This window comes from Ostrea edulis, chromosome 4, assembly GCF_947568905.1.
Source record: "Ostrea edulis chromosome 4, xbOstEdul1.1, whole genome shotgun sequence".
Classification (NCBI taxonomy): Eukaryota; Metazoa; Mollusca; class Bivalvia; order Ostreida; family Ostreidae; genus Ostrea; species Ostrea edulis.
Window position 1 is genome coordinate 24345527 of NC_079167.1, and position 25427 is coordinate 24370953.

Sequence of the window (25427 nt, forward strand, 5' to 3'; positions counted from 1 at the left end):
ATTAAATGTCTTCATACTTTGATGACATAAACACGGGATCTTTAATATTCCTTGGCAGGCATTTCCACCTGTCAATTCCAGGGGTTGGTCTACAGAACCAAGTGTAACAGGAAGGGAGAAAATGTAACCGACCAGACCAGGATTTAAAACCTGGGCCCCCAGAATCTCCAGTCAGGTGCTCTACCAACTTAGCTATATCTGGCCACCAGCAATTGGAAGTATCTGACCACATGACCTACTAGAGCTCCAGTTTCTGTAGAATAACATAAACACAAGCTGTCTCCAATATCCCTATAGGGTATGGTAATTACAGATAAACAAATTACTTTCTTGCATTTTATTACTAAAATAGATATCAATAACATGAACATTGTAAATAGAGTATTATCACGAAAATTGCACTATCCCACTGAACGTTGTGTTGAGGTTTTCGTTGATTTACACATGGTTTAAATAAAATTTGAAATGCATAATATTACATTGTGCAATGTACCATTTTAAAAATGTCAGTACATGTATATACATGTAGGATCCTATTGCTCCTAATAATTTTTTAATTTTAACCTCCAAAGCACGAATTCTGTAATGACAGTCTGTCCTCAATGTAAATGATTTATGACAAAATTTGCTGAATTCCCCGCAGGGTGATGGGTAAGCTTGTGTTGTCTCTGTGCCACCGGCCAGTCTCAATCTCGTCATCAGGGTTCAACACAACCTTGGCAAAACTACAACAAAAGTACTCGGATACAGAATGCTTAACTTGCATGTACTTGTATCGAAGTGTTCATATGTGCTAGGGGTGCTGGATGATTGCATGATAATTTGTCAACTCACAGCCTTGCAGTTTTTGACATTCTTAGATCTTACTCCCCTACATACGAAACACATGGTTAATGTCTTGAAATGCATATGATATTTAAAGAAAATGTGATTGCGGGGAAGGTTTGTCAAGTCTTAATTCTTTCAGTTATCAAATCAAAGAAAAGTTGGGGGTAGATTTTATTTACAAGATCGCCCTGCTTTGCTCAAGAATGCTTTTACCCATATGATAAATACATAATGTTATGTGTATATCACAATTTTTATCCATGCTGTGGCTACGTAATGGTCCATGTGTTTCATAACAATTTGCACTTTCTTTGTGTACTTTACTATTTGTTAAATGAGTTTAAAGTACATCTTGAGAACCTTAATTTTTCCATTACTGGTTTAAATATGAAAGACACTAACTTTGGAAGCTTGAGGAGGTTGATAAGCTCTTGTGCCCTGCCCACCAATGCATCTTTAACTTCAGTATCCAAGAAACCAGCCTGCTGTTGCTTGGCAACTTTTGTTAAGAGGAGAATTGAACGAGGTATCAAGTCTTGACATTTGGAAGCTAACTAAAACAGAAATTTGACAAAGAATTAGAGGCAACAAGGAAGCAATTTTGCCCGCCAAAACATTTTTCTGTCATTAATATATGTTAACTCTTCATATCCATGAATGATACCTTTGAGCTGTTATCATCTTAGAGGCTCTACATACATGTACATGTAAATATTAACCTCTTCAGTTTTAACATAGAAATACATCTACAACCGAAGTCCAACTTTGATCATAATTATACATATATTCTTTAAAGTCTATAAATCTTGCCTTTCCTTACCAAGATTTAGATCTAGCCACATGCATATACTGGGAACATGCATTTGTATTCACAATATGTGTATAAATTATCATATGTACACCGTGTATTATTCGTAAAGGGCTCGAACTGACAGCCAGATGTAAAGATCTCGACATATTGATCCCCCCCCCCCTCCCCCAATAAAACAGTAACAGTTTATGTACATTAAGCTATGGTTTACATACAAAGGAAAACAAATTTGATTGCTTAGCTATAACAAATGGTTAAGCATTACTAACCTTTGATATGGATGACATTAACATGCATATAATTTTCGAGGTGTCTCCTAATTCTTCACCACTAATTGTCATTCCTGAGAGTTCATAGGTCAGCACCTCAAGTGTATCAAAGAATCGAGTAATTGTTTCTGCATTACATCTTTTGTCATGCCTGACTGAACATAGCTCACCAACACACCAAACCTACAAAGTACATTTAGTTCATATTGTAAATCATGTTTTATTTCAATTGTGAGAACTTTAAGTTCGATGTAATTTTGCAAGGTTGCCTTGACATAAACATAAGGATCTCTGAAATTAATATTTTTGTATCTGTAAGTACATGTACATGTACACTGTGTGTGTGTGTGTGTATGAAAGCTTAAGTATGGTAATTACATGAATTAAATTTTCCATTTTCTGACATTTATTACGTTTGGTAGGATTAAAATGCAGACACACACACACACACACTGCATTTTAATCCTACCAAACGTAATAAATGTCGGAAAATGGAAAATTTAATTCATGTAATTACCATACTTAAGCTTTCATTTCTCTCCATATTTGGTTACACTTAATTAAAGTAAATATTTACAAGTATGTCAAGACAAGACATTCAGATGAATATATACATTATCTGATTTATATTAGGGTTCATTCAGTTCAAGATTGCATGTGTATTAAAAAACCAAAAACCAAATCATCAACAGCTAACCAGATTTGCAAAGAATTCCTTTCTTCCAGATATATTCCGAGGGCTAATAAGGAAATCTTTAATTTCGGATGCTTGATCCAGCAGTGTTTCTGGGTGTTTCTTTAAAAGATGCAACAGGTTTTCTGACAACACTCTACAACACAAATATTCAATTATACAATTACATGTTTTAGTTTTCAATTTTACAACACCACGAATCCACAGAAAATTACAAAATGTGTAGTGACTTTTTGACGTCTTCTTGATATCCAGGAATGTTGTATAACAATGCTGTCCTTTCCAAGAGTACTGGAATCAACTGAGACACAAACTCTGAGGAGGCTTCATCAAGTATGACATCAAACCAAATCCTGAAATACAAAAATGTACATGTATCATGAAATCTAACAAGAGGCTCATGGGCTTCATCGCTCCGCTGAGTCATGTTGGCCTATATTTAAAGATTTTCCCTACACATGTAAAACTTTGATCCCTATATTTTCCCTATTTATTTCTATGCAAAATTTTGATTCCCAATTGTGGCCCTATCCTACCCCCATGGGCCATAATCTAAACAAACTTGAACCTACTTGATACCAGAAAGCTTTCAGGTAAATCTCCACTCTTATGGCTCAGTGGTTCTTGAGAAGAAGACTTTTAAAGATTTTCCCTATATAATTGCATGTAAAACTTTGATCCCCTATTGTGGCCCCATCCTACCCCCGGGGGTCATGATTTTAACAAACGTGAATCTGCACTATGTTAGGAAGCTTTCATGTAAATTTCAGCTTTTCTGGCCCAGTTGTCCTTAAGAAGATTCTTAGATGACCCCACCCTATTTTTGCATTTTTGTGATTATCTCCCCTTCGAAGGGGGAATGGCCTTTAATTTGAACACACCTGAATCCCTTTCACCCAAGGATGATTTGTACCAAGTTTGGTTGAAATTGGCCCAGTGGTTCTAGAGAAGAAGTTGAAAGTATGAAAAGTTTACAGACAGACAGATGGACAATGGGTGATCAGAAAAGCTCACTTCAGCTTTCAGCTTAGGTGAGCTAAAAAATACGATATCAAACCAAATCCTGAAATACAAAAATGTATATCTCTCATGAAATCTAAAATGTATATATGTCCAGCCTGTAAATCCTGTGTGTGTGAGAGGTGCATTCACATTTTCAAAAGCATTATGCACTACTCAGTACAAAAAGCCAAATTTTAATTCCTAACCTAATATTTATTATTGTTTGGCACATTTTTACCCTTGATCTTTTTTCCATCTCTTTTCCATTTTCAAGTTTCATACATATTAGATATAAAACCCATTCATCAGTCCTGAGATACCCTGGTTACACTAAGTAGTTCCCTACTGACAATTTGTGGTGGTGGTGGCAATCGGGTTGGGCAGTTTCTTTTCTAGATCTGGCCGACAGCCAGTTAATTTAACTGTCAAAATGTCTGTCACATTAACCATGACATCACATCTGACTTATTTTCTCCTATGCAGTTGAAGTTATTTCAAATACACTGAAAAAAAGTTAGACCAACATGTGTAGACAAGAGATCAATGTCTGACTGTCTAGATCAATGTCTGACTGTCTAGATCAATGTCTGACTCTCTCTAAAGCCCTTTAAGAGGACACCAAGGGTTAGCAACCTTGTGAATATGACTGTGACCTTCAAACTAAAAATTACTGGTACTGTCACAAGGTGGGGGATGTTGGAGTTACCTACCTTTGTGAGTCAACTTGAATGCTCTTTAATACTGTAAATTCCTTATTACATCTGAAGGAATTAATCTAGAAAAAGCCTCTCTTACAAAATCTAATTCTCACTTGTTTCTTTATCACTAGTATGTATACATTTATGGCCTTCATTATATACTGTACCAGTTGCAATTTTCCATTTCTTTGAATTGACACCAAATGATTTCTCCAACTAAGAACACATACCAATATTTGTGCAAAACATAAGAAATCTACAGAAGTTGATTGGTGTGGAGAGGCAACATGCATTGCTTTAGCAAACTGTTTGAATGCTTGATAAGTTTACGTAGGATAGTTTTTCAGTCTTTCCATAAAACTTAACAAAGAACCAATAGGAACTGTACAATCTGTTTTGTCTCATGTTAACCCTACAACTTCCACATGTATGTAGTGAATTTGAAAACAGAATACCACATTAAAACAGAACGATTCTTACCTTAATAAGACAGGAACAATCTGAGAACAGACAACCACTCGTGGATGTTGGCTCATGTCTGCCAAAATCTTGAGGAAGGAGGACAACCTGTAGACAGAATTAACAAATGCTGTATCTCCCAGTATCGACTTTGTTCCACCACTCCAACATAGTTGTTGTTGTTGTTTTTTTGGTTTTACTAACATGTTATGAAAAACCTGGGACAATTCTGATTGAAAGTTTTTAATTTTTCACTTTTCTCTTGTATATTTCATCTCAATAGATCATGAGAGCACTTGTGTGTATTGCATGTAAATGTATACTACGACACAGTTCTCATCAGCATATGTAAAGACGTTTACAAAGAAAGGTGTGAGTGTTTAAAGGGAGAAACAGGTCCCATAACATAAGCCTATTCATCACTGGTTTTCTCAAACTCTCATTTCTTAATTTTTCAAATTTTCAAGAGACAATCAGCAAACCTTGTGTCTTTTGAAATTTCTGAAAATGAACAAACAAAAATTGAGAAAAACTGGTAACTTAACTCGCACAGGCCTCAAGATCATAAACTGAAAATAGACTTTGGTCTACATTTCAAATCCAGCTAACATTTGACATAATTTTCAGGAAAAAAAAATTTCAGTATATGTTTGCATTTGAATTTTTTATAAACCTGCAATTTTTTTTAAATGTCTGTGCTAGATAAATCTTAAGTTATAAGGAATCAAATTTTTTATTTAAGTATATTCTCAGTTTATGGTCTTGGAACCTATAAGTAACAAATCTAAAAATTGGTCATCAAACAACTATGCTGATGCTACAGTGCTGATGCTGAGTTTACTAAATCTGGACAACTGGTAATATGATTGGGATATCATAAACATAACAAGAATCTACTGTGCCTATTCTCCAGTAAACACCTTGATTTAATAACAATTATTACTCTCCTATCTAGAGGAGTTGTAAAAAAATTTCTACAAATAGAGATAATCATCATGTTAAAATTGAACCCTTCAACTCTATGGTGTTCGTTTTCCAAATAAATCTCTTGACCTCAGGGATTATAAACAAATCCAATAACAAGATATTAAATTACTTCATAAATAAACCCCATACCTATTTATAGTGTCTCCATGGCCTCCCTCCACGCGGGTGAAGAAGTTGAACATTGGCCTGTAGAGGGCGCTTTGGAATGCAGACAATGAACTGGTGGGTTCCATTTCAGTAGACAGGGTCTGGGCCTCACTTTTCTTACATCGCTCAGTTACTTCTAACGCAATAGTCACACAGGGCAAATCCAACAGCATATGGAAAACCTTGAAGATTGAAAATAAATACAATGATTATACATTTTCTATTTACACAAATTAAAATGGCTTACTTTTATAATTCAATACTGTGACGGCACATCACTCACTTCCGTAGCCGTGGTAGGCGACATCAGTGCTGGCAAAATATCTTCAAAATCAGCCAGATAGGACCTAGGATTCCACGCTAGAATCTGAAGAGTGTCAGAATATGTATTAGATAGTTGTCCACTCTTCATCATAGCAGTAGAGAATCTCCAGTAAATGTTGTTATATGTAATTCATATAAAGGAAAATAAGACCATCTATTCACTGTACTGAAAGTCACATTTTATTCACAAGAACATTATTTACACGTAATTTCAATAGCCATGCAAGAAAAGAGGTATAGCGCATTTGCTGACGATACGGCTTACGTAGAAATCTTAATGGAAAACACCGGTTTCCAATAATAGACTGGTGTGTTATATTTAAATATAAGGCCAATGTTTTTGATGTTTCGTTAACCAAGATAAATAACTGCCGCAGTTTAGCATTACTGACATTTATATGAGTCGTTCTTTAATCAATAAACCATTTTCCTATTTGGAATGATGAACTACAATATTTTCATAGGTGCATTCATATTACACAACAACCCTTTTACATACAGCATTACTTAACTCATTGTCTTTTTCTGCAGCACCTTTAATATATTTCATCAGTTCATTGGCCTTTGGTTGACAATTTGGGTGCTTAGCTTTGCCTAAATATTATATGACAGTTGCTACATGAGTTTTTATATTTTCTTTTGAGAAGTCAAATTGTATAACAGTTCTTTTCCTCCCTTGACCTAATTTTACTTATTATATGCTGTGCATTTGTGCCCTTTTTCTTGTAGTATTTGTTTAGCTTTTACAGTTTGAAAATCCTGTGCACACAGGAACATGTTATAGTGTAAACAAACGGAACTACAGTGATCTCGGAATAAATTCCCTTACTTTAGTCGTAACTTGCAAATATTGGAAGTTATGATGAAAATGATTAATATTTCTTCTGATATATGTATCACATTTATAACCCCCCTCCCTCAAGTAAACAACCCAAAAAATAAAAAGGAAAAATATAGATTGCAAAATATTGGACCACTAGGCCACCCAGGCATGCAAGTTTAAAGGTTTAACGTTTGACAGGCTGCTATATCTCAAGGTAAATTTTGAGAACAATTTTAAAAAATTATTTTATCCATTTTCAACAAAAACGCCACCTTAAACCAAATTTCCTCAAATGGACTTATGTACAGTCATACTCAAGTAATACAATTTCAGTGTTTTATTTCTGGTTTAGGGTGGCCTTTTGCAATTTTGTATGCCCATTACGTTACATCTACTATATACTCTATTTAATCACGGTGATGTTTATGCTTGTCAAATAAAGATACTATCAACATATAGATATCTTTATTGAGTAATTTGGGTAAACACAAATATAAAGTGACATTGTATAGCAGAATATTTGTAAACAAGATGTGTTTGTGAAACACAAATGCCCCCGATAATGGCCAAGGCCACAAGGGCAAATATCTTGGTACCAGTAGAAAGATCTTGTCAAAAGAAATGCTCATGTACAATATGAAAGCTCTAACATTTACCATTTAGAAGTTATGACCAATGTAAAAAATAAAAATAAAAGTAGGTCAAATGTCAAGGTCAAAAGGTTCAATACCAACAGAAAGGTCTTGTAACAAGGAATACTCATGTGAATTATCAAAGCTCTATCTCCTACTGTTCAAAAGTTATTAGCAAGGTTAAAGTTTTCAAAAAGTAGATAATATTCCAAGGTCAAGGTCACAGGGTCAAAAATGTTGGTACCCACGGAAAGGTCTTGTCACAAGGAATACTCATGTGAAATATCAAAGCTCTATCTCTTATTGTTCAAAAGTTATTAGCAAGGTTAAAGTTTTCAAAAGTAGGTCAAACTCCAAGGTCACGGGGTCAAAAATGTTGGTACCCACGGAAAGGTCTTGTCACAAGGAATACTCATGTGAAATATCAAAGCTCTATCACTTACTGTTCAAAAGTTATTAGCAAGGTTAAAGTTTCAGACAGAATGAATGACAGAATTACAGAATGACAGACAGGACAAAAACAATATGCTCCCCGATCTTCGATCTCGGGGGCATAAAAATGATATTCAAGAATAAAGTATTTATGTAGGCGAAATTGCATACCAAGTGCGCTATACTCCTTTAGTGCTTATTAATAAAACTCTTACACACGAAAGACTGAAATAATAAATAATGAATCCTCCACGATATAATGATACAGTACATCGCAAAATAAGTGATCTACAGTACATGTTTATAAAATTGTTCGTTAGAACCTTATTTTTGTATCAAGGAATCTCTAGAATTGACACAAAAACAAAGAACTAAGTCCATGAATGGCAAGGATTTGGCCCTGTTCATTTATGATCATACGAAATTTCAGGTTATATAGACCAAATACTCCATCGACTGAGTTAATTTACTGGAGTAAGGGGCATCTAAACTGGTATTTTGTTCATAACAAACATACAGATATTTCTATCACCTCAGCCCAGGATCCAAAATGTTTTCCCCAATTATCAATCCTTCATCAATGTTCTAATTAATCACTGATAGAATTAGACTGGAGGTTAACAGGGTGCATACAAAAATGATTAAAAAGCCCCCAAACAAGTTGGCATATTTCATGAGAGACAGGTGGTCAACATGAATTTTGGAACATTTACACATCTGTACTATACCCTTGGAAAACCTCATTCTTTCTCGTGAATAAAGTCATTCACAGAACACTTTGATACATGAATGTCTCCAATAAATACCTTAAGGATATTGGGAAAGTATGTAGACAATATGGAGGTATTGTGACATAGTGTTTCCAGGTTGTCCTTGATAAAGGTGACTGTGTCGAAACTAAAGAATGGGTCCAAGTACCATTGTGTCAGCAGCTTGTGGAAAAACAGTGTGTAGGCCTCTTGTGGGTCATGCTCCACACTTTTACCTGCAAGGAAAAAATTAACATGTGTGCAGTAATTTGATCATTCATCTTCATTTGTTCTATATATAAAATCAGTCAAGTACGTATATTACATAAAAAAAGTATAAGCAGTGTTCAGAATTAACCACAGACTGATAGACCGAATCTATATTAAATGACACTGGTCTGTGCCAATTGTAATTGAGATAGACCAAATTGTCTATGCCGATTTTCTAGGTTTAAGAAATAATTAAAAAAAAAAACAACAAAAAACCAGCAACCAAAAAAAAAAAAAAGATATATAAATAATGAAAAAAAACCCCAAACAAAACAATAATAAAGTTTTGTTGAATTGTGGTGTAAAAATTGCAGCAGGTTAGGAGAAACCAATGTTCCATTAAGTGACCATAACTGTTTTTAAAAAAATGTTGATTCTTTCATAACTAGCATTTACCAAGCTTGTGTGTCGATTGCGAGTATTCACATCTACGCTGACTATAATTCTTTCATGTGATATAAATAAATGATATTCCCATTTAAAAAGTTTAGTTGAACCATCTTCTATTATCCCAAACACGAATGAAGAGTCTTTCTGTTTTAAAATTGAAAGAACAATTGTGTAAAATGTATGTGAAGTTGAAGTATGTGGAAGGTACTCGACCGGGATTGAAAGAAAACGTAGTTGCCCAAAAGGACTATGGTCTATCAACATCTGATAAACGTAAATGTTATGAGGAATTTTTTATGGAAATAGAAAGAAAATATGTTTTGTAAGTACATTAGAAGTAAATAATGTTTTATTATTGTGTTATTTTTTTTCAATGTTGCGGTCTATGCCAATTTGATGAGGTCTATGTCATCTTGTTTTGGCATAGATCCGTGGTCTATACCAAGTTTAAACCAATTTCGAACAGTGACATTAGTACATTTTAATATAAATTCTAATGATATAACCTATTTGAAAAGTGAAAAACATTTTGACAAGGTGGTATCAGCAGTTGGAATACATTGTACATATTGTAGGTGATATCATATAAAGGTGTTTAATACACGTAATACCAAAACAGTACATCATGGAAAAAAACAAGGTTGATACAGGTTTTTCCCCTCAGACATACATACAAAAACTATATACCCCTGAATTTTCAATCCTAGGATTAAAATATATATGTACATATGTATAGCAGTCCATTATACCATGATTAAGGAAGAACTGCAGAATTGGAATAAGAAGCCTGGCTTTGTCCGGTTCCTGAGCCAGTCTGTTGTACAACCGACGAATCTCTTGGAACACCCGCGGTACCCGACCTGGTTCCATCTTACAAATAATGTCTAGTACCTTCACTATCTCCAACAGACACTGTGGAGAAGAGATAGATGAGATTAACTACTGTTTCAGGAATACATGTACTTTTTCAGAAGCAATACCAAATACAGTGTATTATTAAAATACAGAAAAAAAATATACTTACACAGTTTTGGAGATCAATGTCTGATGGAATTTTGGGTTCTGAAATAAACCAATATAACAATACCATTTTACAAAACTTCATATAAAACATATTACATTTATATCAAAAGTGCAATGTTTTGACAAAGACTTACTTCTTTCACACTGGTCCAAAATTCGGAAACAGTAGTCAATGGACTTGTCCACTAGACCGTTAAACACATGAACACTCCTGCTGGCTTCCTGACTATCCTCACTGCTCGTGTAGGAGTGATACAGCCACTTATATAGCATAGAGAAACTGTAGATGTTCAGGAATTGGTCGTTTGTGTAATACTGACCTGCAGTAGAGAGAACAAAAGACTCAACGACTTTACTGGATACCTCTACATCCCACCACAAAAAATTCCTATATGAAATGGTGCAATGAGTGCACCTTTAAAACTCTGAAAACCATGCGTTATCAATAATTTTGTGAGTGACATCAATTTCTAATGTTTCTCTGTTGCAAAATTATGGCTCAGACAAACATTTCAAGACAAACATTTCTAACTAAGTTCATTAATTGTCCAATATGGCCCTACTGTCGAATAATCAAAATTACTTAAAGAACAAAACTGTTTCCATAAATTATTTTTTAAAAGTAGGAAATAATAATTTTAGCAGTGAAATTTGAATTCGCAATTATGTATAACATTACAAACACATGTCATGAGTTTCCTGTCATTTTCTTTGAAATGAAAAAAAAATTGCTGTTTTTCAACACAAGGCTTCAAAAAGCACGGACCACTGATTAATTGCAATAAAACTGACATCCATTTTATTCTCATTCTCCCTGGGTGAATTTTAACTTACTCTTTACCCAGCAGTAGTAATACATGTTTTGGGTGAACATAAAATGAATTGAAATTATTTTTCAGAGCATAGAAAATGAAATGGGCATGAAAAAACAGTACTGTATACAATAAACGACTTTAAAAGTACACATAGTGCTGTGTACAAGGTGAAATCTTACCAACATTGAGCACAGTAAAGAAGTTTCTGCTGGGAGTTCCATCAACTTCATTTACAAAAGGTGTCTGATCCTTCCTGAATGGATTAATGGTGTAAGGATTAGGGAGCTGATACAAAGAGGCATTCATCAACCAGTCACTCACTGTGCTATTGACTGACTTCAATGTCTCTGAGAAAGAAAAAATATACAATTAACGGGGAAAATGACATGATTATTGAATCCATAGCATCTCACCATGAGTCAACCAGCTATGGAATTGCTGATCTTCACAGATGCTTATTTGACAGATCAATCTTTTATTCACCAGAACATAAATTTGTGAATTCATGTACATGTTATGGTACTTTTGTAAATTTTACCTACTGTAAATCACATTTCATTCCCGAGAACATTACTTACACGTAATTTTGTGAGACAAGACATTCTCTAAAATTTACTTCTTGCGAACAAACTCTTACACAGAGAAGACTTAATCAAGCAATAAATAATTAAATAAATGATTCATGAAAGTTATGTCTCATGAATAGATACATTGTTTGCGAAAATAAGGACTCATGAAATAAAGTGACCTACTGTATGGCTTTAATGCTACATAAATTTGGGAGGCCTTAAGATTAGCTGGAGCTGTAAATTTTGTTATGGATGTAGATTGTTACCATATATTGTGATTTTGTGTCTACAGACCTCTTAAAGACCCAACTTTAAGTTAACACCTCCAAATTGGTAGCCATCTGTCAATCAAACTTTTAACAATAGATCTCAGGTGGAGTGACATCTGCACAAACTGTGGTCTAGAGCTACCCCAGAGAGGTGTTTTGATAACAATAACAGCCAGTACCTACAGACATTCTTTAGATCTTGAGGAAGCCCTGTATTCTAGAGTTTGGATAGCATTGACCTGTCCACATCTACTATTTTCTTGTAATTCAATTGTTTTAAAAAAAAAAAAAAGACCCCTGAACAATGCAATTTTAATATAATTGTAATTTCCCCCTTCTATATACATGTATTATAAATTACACAATCAGAAATCAAACATTAATTTGCCCATTAATTTCTAAAACTTGTAACTTATTGAAATAATTTATATTATCAATTTATGATAGTTCTATATTTATAAAAGAAATTATTCATTGAGCTCTGACTGAGAGTAAAAGAGAGAAAGAGGGGGGGGGGGAATGTAGACTCTGTGTCATCTAGCCATAGGGATACAACCATTATACAAACACTATGACCACAGAAACACTGCAGACGGCCCTGCGACCCTTCCTGTGTACATCAAAAGTATACACAGCACCTTGATCTCTTGGCCAGGTAAATAACAATGACCATAGATGAGCTCCACCCACATCCAGTAATCCATGAAGAAACCATATGGTATTTTATTTGGGTCTTTAAAAATTCTGGAGTATTTGTGTCTACAGAGAAGTTTACCTCCATAACAAGCCTATTGTGTAGGACTTGTGTCTAGAGACAGCTGAGCTTATATCCATGACCAACCTGTTCTGTGTCAATACACTACTTACCCTTGTGACTAGTCTGTCGTTTAAGATTTGTGTCTATAGACAGCTTGCCCTAGTAACCAGTCTGTGGTGTAGAATCTGTGTCTATAGACAGCCTACTCTTTATGACCAGCCTCCACCCTTCATGACCAGCTGGTCATGAATGTATACATTGTGTCTATAGATAGCTTACCCTCCGTGGCCATCCTGTTGTGTAGGACTTGTAGAGACACCAGAAAAGAGAAGGCCTGTCTTTGAACACTTAAATCCTCCTTTCCTGAGGACATCCACCTTTGAAAAAAATATAAAGTCAAACCTGTTTGCTGACAAATCTCTCGATGAATCAACTTGATCAACATTTGTGTTAATTTATGACAAACTTCTTTCACAAAATCTGTAGTCTAACTTTGATTAATGTCCATTAGAGTATGGTAATCACAATTCAGAGATTGACACAGAAAGCCAATTACACCAAATTAATCTTTGCATAATGCATGTATAAGAAGTTTACGATACTGTAGGGTTAGCTGATCTTTACCATACATGTACAGTGTAACTATTAATGGAGGAAAACACATTACCTCACAGCCTGTACAAGTACAGTGTAACTATTAATGGAGGAAAACACTTACCTCACAGCCTGTACATGTACAGTGTAACTATTAATGGAGGGAAACACATCACCTCACAGCCTGTACAAGTACAGTGTAACTATTAATGGAAGTAAACACATTACCTCACAGCCTGTACATGTACAGTGTAACTATTAATGGAGGAAAACGCATTACCTCACAGCCTGTACATGTACAGTGTAACTATTAATGGAGGAAAACACTTACCTCACAGCCTGTGGAATGATGGAGGTAAAACAAATATTTCTGTTACCCTGAAATAAATTTGAAACTTTTATCATAATACATGTACACGGTGTTGCACACAGAGTATTTCTTTATTTACTATTAAGTCTATACAGCTATAGAGGACAGCTGGAAATTTATATCAGCTGTAAAATACATTCAATATTAAATAATATGTTGCACTCAGATTCACACAACAAGCCTTATAAGTAAATAAATATTTGTTATTTTTAACTCTACATATTTGGCCCTTTATAATCATAAAGAATTACTACTGATAGCTGTACTACAGTGAAACCTGTCTAATCCGGCATGTACTGAGAGACAATTGTTTTTAGTCGGATTAAACAGTGTAAAAAACAATGAAAATGAACATAAAGTTCGGAATTACATAGGTGTCAGATTACGCAGTTTACACTGTATTTCGGAATTTCAAAAATTTACATATGAAAGTGAAAGAAAGCTATAGGAATAGTGAACACAGTAGTAATCAATGGCAAAAACCTTACATTATGATTCTTTGAAGTAAATGAATATTTTAAATTCAATTTATTCAAAATGTTGCATTCATTAAGTTCCATGAAAGCCAGGTGTTCACTTCAAATACATTTTACAACTTATACTTTCCTACCTACAATTTTTTATGCAAAAAAAAAAACACATGCAGGTGTCAAACAGGAAAAATTGTTTTAAGTTTCTTCATTAGTTTGTACACATCGAACCATATTTTTTCAGAACTCACTGTGGAATGATTCAAAGAGATATAATTTCTTAGATATGGTTTATAAATGTACATTGAAACATCATAGAAATTGTTCATTTTGTTGTGGTTTGAAATTTGTGGGATGAAAGCTACATGTATTTGTATGAAATCTACAAACACTGATCCCCCATGAAATCTAATGATTCCACAGAAATGCATTAATCAAACAGTGTTTCATTATAACTGACATCTCACCTGCATTAGATAAAGTGAAAAACAGTTGGCTGAGGATTCTGCACTTTGATAACCTGAACTGGGATAAAAATCAGACCCAAGGTCACCCTGATCACGAGGTAAAAGCTCAGCTAAAATCTGCTCACAAAGAAGGCATTCTTTTGTTTTGTCGTGGTCCATTGAGCTCACCATGTTTACTAAAGTTGAAATCATGTTCCTTGGCAAACTACAAATATTATATATATTAAAGATAAAACAAGGCATTACTATTTTATATATCTAGCAAGTAAAAGGATTCATGCAAGGCATGATTGGCATAGTGAGCTCTAATTTTTAAAGACAAAATGTTTGAACAAGGGAATTTGTATAGTAGTGTAGTGGTTTGGACTATATGGTTGTGGATATCAGTCTGGATGGCTCAGTGGTTAGAGTACCTGACTAATACAGGGGTCCTGGATCCGGATATCCAGTTCCATCATAAATTTTCCCATTTTCCTGTAACATTTTATGCCATTGACTATCCCTGGACTTGCAGCAGATGAAAGTCATGCCAGGGGATAAAAATAGTATTGAAGAATGAAGACAATTTAAGGAGCAAAGAATGTAGTGGTTTGGGCTATATGGACTGTGGATGTCAGCAAGGATAGGTCAGTGGTTCAAACATCTGACTAGTAATGCAGGGGTTCCAGGTTCAATTCCCAATCGATGAGTCATAAATTTTCTCCTTTCCTGTTATAGTAGGAGGGGAAAAAATATATGACTGGACCCAATACTGTTCTTGGTTATATATGTCGATGAAGATTATCTTCAAGGTGGATCAATGGCATATATTAAAATAACTTTGAGGTGGGTGAGGATAAAAGCAGAATTTAATAGCTATATTGAATCAAAGTTTTGAGTAAAAACTTGTTCATTCCTTTTGCTTTTTATTAGGGGTGGTATGGTATAATCCCCTTATATTATTATAACTGACAAAATGACAGGTTCCTGTGCTCTTACCATGGCTCTGTGTGTGAAGCTTGAAGAATGAAATAAAGTTGTCTTAACTGGTTCATACACTCAGCAGATTTCTCAGGTGCATACAGATTTTCTAAAACACCTTGACATATCGTGTCAATTTCTTCTTGAGATGTTTTGCTGTAAAAAAATAAATAAATAAATAGATAAATAAATAAAATTGTCCCTCCCCTTACTAATCTGTACATGATCATCCATGTATAAAGCTAACTTGTACCAAGTGAATGACATATGGGATCAAACACATGCACATTAAAGAACACGGGATCAAATTACATGTTGCTATATATGACACGACTTCAGAAGGAATGTAATGTTCATGCCTCCATCGATTTCTATAAACGTAAATAGAGGAAATTCGAGAAATTTGCAGACCCATACAACCGTTTTAAACAATTTCATAATTGTTTGAGAATACTGTGTTACATTGAAATGAATAGATTTAAAATGTATAAATGCAAACACTAATGAGAAACAATATGGAATACTATATCAAATATTGAAGATGAAGAAAATTACCTTGCTTGAGAAAAGAGACTATCTATCATGGAGAGCGCCATTTTGAATAATATAAACAAAACGAAAATTTTACGTTTGATGCGTGAAATGAAAAATAGATAAATGTAAATACAATTTTCAAATATTTAAATATCATGATTTGACGTTTACATTCAATATTTATTTCATTTCCTCATCTTGTGAGAAAAAAAATATATAGTTGAAAATAATCGGTTTGTTAGATTCTAATAGTTGAACTTTTAAAACTCGGAAGGAACAAGTGCGCATGGCTTGATTACTGTTACTCTTGACAACATCTGCAAGTTCTCCATGCCAAGTTTGAGACCCTGGTTTTCGCTCTGTTTTTAAGACCTTGACGATATCATTTTATCGTAAGTAAATGTGAACTTTACAAATAATTATGGAAACATGGGTTTAAAATAATTATGGAAACCAGGGTTTATGAATTAAACGTATTTTGAAAGGTGTAGACACAAAAAGTTAGGAGATATTTATCTATTTATTCATTTTACAATTTGTGCAAGTTGCAGATTTTTCGATATCCTTTTGCACAGTTCTTTTTACTATTTTGATCTTAAACGTAGAAATGAATTGATATAATTTGCAACAACAGGTATAGATTCATTTTTCCTCTCTTTCTGAACTCAGACTAAAGACGTGCTCCGTCTGCTATATAATTTTATTGTATGGTTATAGATCTAGATCTGTGTCCCATAGGAACTAGTAAGTTCCAGAGACTGTTAAGCTATGTTTGCCAAAGTGGTTGATACAGTGTTGATGAAGAGGTTGGATTAATTTGCCCACAATTATACACACATATTCTTTCACATTCACACAATTCATTTGGCATCCTTGTAAAAATTTCTGTTTCTATAATATTTTTGAGTAGTTATCAATCAAATTACTTGCACATATGTATTTGGTATATATCAGTTTCAACTATTATAGACTGGTAACAAACCATGTTGATACACATGCATTGACATTGTATTTTAGGGAAGTGTTTAAGATTAGATAAGGGACGCTGGTTTTCGGGATTGTAATGACTTGCTTATTCACAACTTATTAAATTTTTGATGAATCGCAAAATCAAAGGCATTTTCAAGCACCTTTAGAGTTCAAAAACTTGCATGATTCAACCTAATTTCAGAACACATGATGGAGTTACTGTCATGATGATTTACATATATCTATACCATTTAAAACATTTCATAACAAATATCCCAAATCTTACTCTTGTGATCTGATATACATACATTTAGATAAGCTTTTGTCAGCATCCATTTTAGTGTGTTTTCTTGGAGATGGGTAAACTAACTTCCTTTTAGATTTTTATTTCAATAACAACATCATATCTGAACAACGTTTAAAAAAATCTGTTTCATTGAATGTAGGAAGTTGTGACAAGCACATACAGAACTCAAAATGGAGATTGTGTATGTATACACAAAGAGGCGTCAGGAATTTGGTCGACAATGCAACTTCTCAGACAGACAAGCAGAGTTGCATGTGGATATCACTCCAGACCCCTCACTGGCAGACAATTTCATAGAAAGAAATCCAGTGGATACCGGGATACAATGTGTCCAGGAAATGTCAGAACATGAGGTGAGGAAAAGTGACCAAGACATTGCAGTTAAACATAGCTAGAGTCCGACCTTAATTCTTCAGAGACTTTGGTTGCAGACAAAATTTATTCAGAAAAATGAAAGGTCTGAATAAATGGTTTGCATGTATATGCGATATAGATAACTCACAATGTATTGGTTGCCAAGAATTATTGTTTAGTAGCTAAAACATTCAGATTGTTAATGTCCTAACAAAGGAAGTTGGACATCTAAAATTTCTTTGTTTAATATAACAGTTATTGTAACTTGATGTAGCCAATAAAAAAACCTTTTATTGTAAACTTCTAGGAATTAAATTTATTTCACTATAACTATAACCGTATTCATGATATACAAGTTTATCTGTATTTATATTCTGAATCATATCATTCTGAATGTATTTACAAAGAACATTCTTATATGATGTCATGCTGGACTTACTCTAAAGAAATGAGATTTTCATAAATGTTCTTCTCTTTTTGGAATTAGATCAATACTGAAAGATTTGAAACAAGTTCAAGGGGAATAAATCACACAGAAGGAGGATGGCCAAAAGATGTCAACCCACAGGAAGTTGAGCATGTCACAAGATACAGGAAGAAGGTGGAGAAAGACGAAATGTACATCGCTGCCATTCAGCAACTGGGAACTGTAAGAAAACTATGACTGTATGCAGTTGTGAATTTAATGCACTTTCGATAAGAAAATTTTAATTTACAGATTCAGTTCTGAAACAATTTTTGATATTGCAATTTTAACAGATCATGGAACACACAATCAGACAGAACAATGCCATTGATATTTATGAAGAATATTTTGAAGACATAGAACTTGACACAGTGGATGAGGCTCCATCAGCAAAAACAATAAATGTATTTAGGTATGGAAGGAAACTTCAAAACATTGATGAACATTTGATAAGAATTAATTGGTTGACATGGCCAAAAATAAAATTAAAATCATCGTTATCCTTTTCAAAACTAAATTTTACTTTAGCATTATTATTCAAAATCGCATGCATTTTCAAAATCTGAAATAGATGTTAAAAAAATACACTTTTCCCCATTTTTATACAGAGATCCCAATGAAATCAAGAGAACCTCCACACACATTTCCTGGTTCCCAGACGGTCCCCGGAAGTTGGCAGTTGCATACTCTAACCTGGAATTCCAAGGCAACACACCCGACACAAGCATGGAGTCATACATCTGGGATGTGGGTGAGTGAAGGTTTTAGTTTCTATTAGAATTCAAATTGATTGGATCTACATGCACATGTATATACAGTTAAACATGCATGTCTAATCTAGATATGCTTAGTACCATAAAACTTTTTTTGATCAGAAAACTTCCAGAAAACATATACAATATAGTACTCGTATATCTATTATGATTGAATGCAAAGTTTGGTACCAAAATATGTGTATGGTTTGCAAAAATTTTGGTCTGTACAACATTCAGATTAGGCAAGTTTTATTGGATGTAAAAGTTACTATAGAGCCTCTGACATCGCTGTGCCATTATGCTTTGGACTGTTGTCAGACTGTTTGTCCTTCTTCAGAAAACCCAAACAAACCAGAGACAGTTTTAAAACCAGTATCGCCATTAGTGTGTTTGGAATACAACCCCAAAGACTCCCACATTCTGCTTGGAGGCTGTTATAATGGTCAAATTGGTGAGCAATTATTACAATGATTCTGAATCAATTTCAAATTGAAACTACATTTAAAGTATATACACCATTGAAGTTAAATGAAATAGACTAGATTCTGACCCAATGTCAATATTGCTATAGCATACTGGGACACAAGGAAGGGATCTCAGCCCGTGGAAATGTCTCCTATTGAACACAGTCACAGAGATCCAGCCTACAAGGCCATCTGGATTCAGTCCAAAACAGGAACCGAGTGTTTCTCTGCCTCCTCAGATGGACAGGTGCTTTGGTGGGACATCAGAAAGATGGGAGAACCAACAGAAAAACTCTACCTAGATCCAACCAAAAAACAGGACCCAACCAAAGCTCTGGGATCAATGGCATTGGAATATGAACCAACAATGGTAATCAATATTTATTCATCATTTTTCAAAGTTTCGAGAGTTGAAATGTGTGTACCAAAAATTGAAATTTGCAAAGAAAAAAAGATTTGTTCTAATACTATCCATAAAATCATAGATAACTTTTGTTTATTTCCATTTTCAGCCCACAAAATTCATGGTAGGGTGTGAACAAGGGTCAATATTATCATGCAACAGGAAAGCCAAGACACCTGCAGAAAAGATTGTAGCTCAATATAATGGTCACTTAGGTCCAGTGTACTCACTTCAACGAAATCCATTCTTCCCCAAGAACTTCCTCAGTGTTGGTGACTGGAAAGCTAGGGTAAGAATCATCAATCAGCAGGTTATGCTGCTTATTAATACTGATTGCCTTTTCTTTCTTTTTCTTTGAAATTTAATTCATGGTTAATTCTGTGTTATGTTAAAGATCTGGTCAGAAGATATTAAAGAATCCTCCATCATGTGGTCAAAGTAAGTTATCTCTATAGTTCTGTCATTGTACTTCACTGAAAGACAAAACTATCATGAATTGCAACAGTATGTAGTATCTTGTTATATGGAAATCAGTGTTGCCTAGATGATTTTACAAAGATGTGTTTATCTTCCAGACAATACAAATCCTATCTAACTGATGGCTGCTGGAGTCCTGTTAGACCCTCAGTGTTCCTCGTCACAAAAATGGATGGCACCCTTGATGTTTGGGACATTATCTTTAAACAGAACGACCCAACACTCAGTTTACAGGTCTTTTTCTTGTCCACATTTGATTTAAATTGCCAGTGGTAAAATTTTAAAATTGAAAATGATTAAAACAAAATTAAATCTCTCTGTATTGATAAACCCTGGTTTTAACCAATGGTTTCCTGCTGAATATTTTTATACAGTAATTGTGTATGGTATAATCTTTAGGTTTGTGATGAGCCTTTACACAGTCTGAGGGTACAGGAACAGGGTCGATTAATTGCCTGCGGATCTCATTCTGGTACCACCACATTATTAGAACTCTCAGAGGGCCTGTACACACTCCAGAGGAACGAGAAGAATTTAGTCACTGCGGTATGTACAACATACAACAATGACAAGTTATCATGTTCAACATACAACATATTCATTTTAATGTTAAATATGACATACAACACTGAAAATGTAATGCCAATGATGCAATGTTGAAAAATTACATTGAGTTCAGTACTACAGTGGTATATGAAATCAAGTGAAAAAAAATATCTTTCTGATGTCAAGGGAGATTACTCTTGTATCAGTAGCGGAGGTTAATCATTGATGAAAAAGAGTTTGTAGTACATTTTATTATTCCGGCTCTTGCAGATGTTTGAAAGAGAAACAAGGAGAGAGAAGATTTTGGATTCCCGACACAGAGAAATGAAATTAAAAGAAAGGTCAAAGAGTTCAGCAGATGGCGCAAAGGTAATTAAGTTTTCCATTACCAAAAGTAACAACATTAGATAAGTATTACAGGTACAGGAAGATGTCATGTACTGTTATACATCAGTGTCTACAAGATAACAATATGTATCATTTACTGGAGATAAGTAGCTGACCAAATCTATTTTACTTGGGACATTGACTATAGTAGCAAAGAGATCATACCGGTTCATAATTTGGATTGGATCTCCTAAATATAGTCCTGAATTGACAACTTTAAATATTATGTTTGAACAAAACTTGGGGAAAATTATGAATCCAATTTTTCTTTCTACTATAATTTCAAGAGATTAAGATTAAAATGAGGAAGTTATCATTTAATATTTGTAATATGTTTTACAGACCGAAGAAGTAAGTAGTTTATTCATAGTGGATTTCATACACGCACAGTGAATGAGAATGCGTTTGTTTTACAGCACATTCAGAGTACAGAAAGCAGTATTTTGTAAAAAAAAAAAAAAAAAAAAAAAAAAAAAAAGAAAGAAAGTCATTATCAAAATTTCGTCAAGTTATGAACAATTCCATATGATAAGAATACACTCTTTTCATATGGTAGGCATTGCAGTGTGAATTGAATGTCATGCTTCGTGTAAAATTGTTGTCGTTGCATATGTTACAGTCATTAAATTGCAGGATTTGAGAGGCGTTTGACTGTTCAGATGTTGCAATAGCTATTTTGTATTGAGCATTTCAGGGCACAATCAAAATGGAGCATTAATTCATTATCATTGAATTGATTCATTTCAATCATTTGTCACCGCTTATCGACTTCATCACACGGGTAAAAGAGGAATTGCACAAAAATCAAACTATTAAGATATTTTGGAATATATTTTTTGAAGAAAAAAATAAGACAATAAAATTTTCCACCAGGATTAAGTCTTATTGCAAATTAGGTACTGGTAGTCTGAATTTTGACATGTTTTGTCAGGAGGAGGAACCCGAGGAGAGCCGTCTGGAGGAGGAAGATCTGTACACAAAGGCAGAAAAAGAGTTCTACAGCATCATAGAGCAGGAGAAGAAATTACTGGAGAGGAAACAGCAACAGGCTGTCGACACAGACAAGACAGACACTGGCAAAGTAAGTTACAGCAGACTGTCGACACAGACAAGACGGACACCGGCACAGTAAGTTACAGCAGACTTCACAGAGAAGACTTGTTTTGTTTTAAAAAACCACATATTTCTGTGAAGATAAACCTTTATGGCCTGAGAAAGACTAACTCATTTGTCATGAGGTCCTGTTTGCATATTGGCTGTGGAGTAGTAATAGTTGTTCATTTTACAGTAAAATTACAGAGACCCCCCCCCCCCTCCCCTACCATTCTAATCCAGTAAAGGCTTCCAATGTTATTAAGACATAATGTGGATTTTTTTGTTTTGGGTCTGAAACAATGGTGAAAGATTTTGAGAACAAAAGTTCGTAGGCTGTTTCAAGAGTTGTTCCTCTTTTTTTTTTTAATAAAACAGTCCTTGTAATTTTCTTGCAGCAATCACCAATTGCAGAGGGGGATGAGGAAGAGAAAACAAATGGAAACCCTGTAAGTATAAGATAATAACATGAAGCCAGTATTCCCATCTCTGAGTGTTTCTGTCACTGAGCCTACAAAAACAATACTCAGGGAATTGTTTTCCTTAAATGAAACAAATTTATAAATTAAGGAAGCATAACACATCATCCTTCCTTTTAAAACATAAATGAAAATATAATAAATATCAGAACTATTTGTATATTCCTTTTAATTGTTTTAAATTTGGTTGCCTAGCAGGGTAGCTCAGTCGGTTAACATATCGACGGCTGATCTGAAGATTGCAGGTTCGAGTCCAGCAGGGGTTCAAAAAATTTTTTTCAAATGACTTTTTACTAAAACTGCATTCTTTGTCTTAAAAAAGTAAATTTGAAAGTTTTCAATTTCATTGTACAAAATATTTTTGTACAGATTCTCCACTTTTCATCCATGTCAAATTTCACGGGTGTGTTATTCCTCCTTAAAAGCAGACCAATTTCTTTTTGAGATCGTACTGTACTTGATTCCAATAGCTCAGTTTCTTTGTAGTTACAACATGCACGCAATTTAATATTCTGATTATATTTTATCACATTTCAGTACAAAAAATAATATTGGTAAAGTTTTTGAGTTTTTAAGCATGGTGATGGTGAATGACAAATACATATATATTTGATTGGTATTTTTTCACTATAACTATATAATGGAAGTGCAGGGGCTGAGGAATGTGTTACACTCAGTAATAAATAACCACAAATTTTGAACCAGGACGGTTATACTATTACTACATGTAGTTTGAATGTTAATTTTTCCACAGTTTTGGTTTTTGTGCATACCTTTCTTTGGAGTTGCAGTTTAATTGGGTATATGGGTAATACATTATATAAGTATATATAAAAGAGGAAAATGAACAATTACGCAGAGCCAAGGAAAACTATTTCATAAAACTGTTTAAGCCAAAACTAAACTGTTAATATTTTTACTTCATGTTATTTAACATGTACATTTTACATAGAATGTCTCCTTTAATGTACAGGAATATTCAGAGGCGCTTAAAACTTATAGACTGAACTATTTTAAATATGTCTGTATTTTTAAAAGTGCCTAACATTAACATTGTATAATGTTCTGACGTCACAGTCATGACTGTATTATGTTTGACGTTGCCCACATAACGTCACGAGGATGACGTCATAATGGAACTTGTTTACATTGTTTAAAAATCTACTGACGAGCCCGCAGGGCGAAAGCGCTATAGATAAAAGTTTGAGTATTGGATTTTATTTTTTGACTTTATATATATATATATATATATATATATACACAGTGTATTGATGTATAGGAAGATGAAGATAGCAAACAGTGATCAATATCATAACTCCTACAATAGGACTAATGGGTAGGGTGTTATTTACATGGTAAATCACCTAAATTTGTGGGGAGCCAATATTTGTGGGTTTTGGAAATTTGACTGTTTTGTTGGGAACTAAGATTTCTATACATAAGAAAATTTTATAAAGTGTATATTTTGTTGTGATTTGAAATTTATGGGGTAAGGTTACCCACGTAAATTGAACCCCCATGAAATGTAATGATTCCACGGTACAGATTGTATTGATTGTCATAACACCTGTTCATGTAATAGATTACAAATGTATCTAATTTATACTATGGGCATTTAATATTTTAGTGACATTTGATAATTAAAAAATTATATACGTTACTTAGATATTCTGTATGTAGAAGATGATAATTCTACATGAAATTAATAAATTAGCATTTTATGTGAGAAAAGGTCTAGAATATCGATTCAATGGATTTTTCATATTTTCAGGAATCGGAACAGAAGAAAGATTAATGATGTAGATTTTTGCCCTGAGATTTGTATTGTGAAGCAGCTAAAAGCCAAAGTAAATTTTTGCCATCATAAAAGCACCATAGTGGGGCTATATGTCAGGCTTTTCATGAGGAAGATGAAAACTTGAACAATATTAATTTCTGGAGAGACTTCCACAAAAACGAGAACTTGCAGTGATGCTGTTTTAAAACATCCGAGTGCTGACATTGTGATCAATCATCGTCCCAGACACAACACCGACAGTCACATAGAAAGGACTGCATTTAATCTGTTATTATGTTTTATTTGACAATGTGAACTGTTGTGGGAAATTATATTTATTTATACCATCTTGTTACCAATAAATAATTCTTCAAAAATCATTAGCATTTTCTTTCACTTCTAGAAGCAAGGAATATAACTTTGAAGTTCAGTAATTAATAATTAAACTTTTAAAAAAATTGTAGATTGGGAAGTGAACTTCTCCGGCAGACCCCCCCCCCCCCCCCCCCCCCCCCCTGAAAATTGATAACCGTTGCTATGTGCCTATATTAACCATCCCATGAGGATGACCACTTGGTTAGGCACCCTTCAGTTACCTGCAGGCTTGG

General features: G+C 34.1%; 2 protein-coding genes across 2 annotated transcripts; one reads left to right on the top strand and one right to left on the bottom strand.

The window, feature by feature from the left end:
- Positions 1 to 322: 322 nt before the first annotated feature.
- Positions 323 to 16429, bottom strand: LOC125668667 (AP-5 complex subunit zeta-1-like). The gene is made up of 18 exons (XM_048902997.2): positions 16365 to 16429; positions 15828 to 15965; positions 14850 to 15054; positions 13874 to 13920; positions 13228 to 13325; positions 11533 to 11700; positions 10673 to 10858; positions 10540 to 10577; positions 10265 to 10427; positions 8913 to 9091; positions 6179 to 6262; positions 5878 to 6077; positions 4783 to 4869; positions 2833 to 2955; positions 2606 to 2738; positions 1909 to 2091; positions 1231 to 1382; positions 323 to 725 (listed from the first exon to the last, which is right to left on the bottom strand). The coding sequence occupies exons 1-18, from the start codon at positions 16403 to 16405 to the stop codon at positions 614 to 616; spliced, it is 2337 nt and encodes a 778-aa protein (XP_048758954.1). The 5' UTR covers positions 16406 to 16429; the 3' UTR covers positions 323 to 613.
- Positions 16430 to 16627: 198 nt separating this feature from the next.
- On the top strand, positions 16628 to 25199 carry LOC125671219 (dynein intermediate chain 3, ciliary-like). Its single transcript, XM_056162321.1, has 15 exons — positions 16628 to 16735; positions 17759 to 17972; positions 18461 to 18622; positions 18733 to 18851; positions 19048 to 19190; positions 19532 to 19645; positions 19766 to 20028; positions 20171 to 20350; positions 20456 to 20499; positions 20637 to 20772; positions 20938 to 21084; positions 21355 to 21453; positions 22403 to 22552; positions 22962 to 23012; positions 24814 to 25199. The coding sequence occupies exons 2-15, from the start codon at positions 17790 to 17792 to the stop codon at positions 24835 to 24837; spliced, it is 1815 nt and encodes a 604-aa protein (XP_056018296.1). The 5' UTR covers positions 16628 to 16735; positions 17759 to 17789; the 3' UTR covers positions 24838 to 25199.
- The last annotated feature ends 228 nt before the right edge of the window (positions 25200 to 25427 follow it).

Coding starts and splice junctions, on each gene's coding strand:
- LOC125671219 (XM_056162321.1), top strand. CDS start 17,790: ATGGAGATTGTGTATGTATACACAAAGAGGCGTCAGGAATTTGGTCGA. Junction 19,191..19,531: donor GTCATACATCTGGGATGTGG/GTGAGTGAAGGT, acceptor GTCCTTCTTCAG/AAAACCCAAACAAACCAGAG. Junction 21,454..22,402: donor GTTCAGCAGATGGCGCAAAG/GTAATTAAGTTT, acceptor ATGTTTTGTCAG/GAGGAGGAACCCGAGGAGAG.
- LOC125668667 (XM_048902997.2), bottom strand. CDS start 16,405: ATGGCGCTCTCCATGATAGATAGTCTCTTTTCTCAAGCAAG. Junction 10,428..10,539: donor ACATTGATCTCCAAAACTGT/GTAAGTATATTT, acceptor TCTTCTCCACAG/TGTCTGTTGGAGATAGTGAA. Junction 1,383..1,908: donor TAATGTCATCCATATCAAAG/GTTAGTAATGCT, acceptor TTTCTGTTTTAG/TTAGCTTCCAAATGTCAAGA.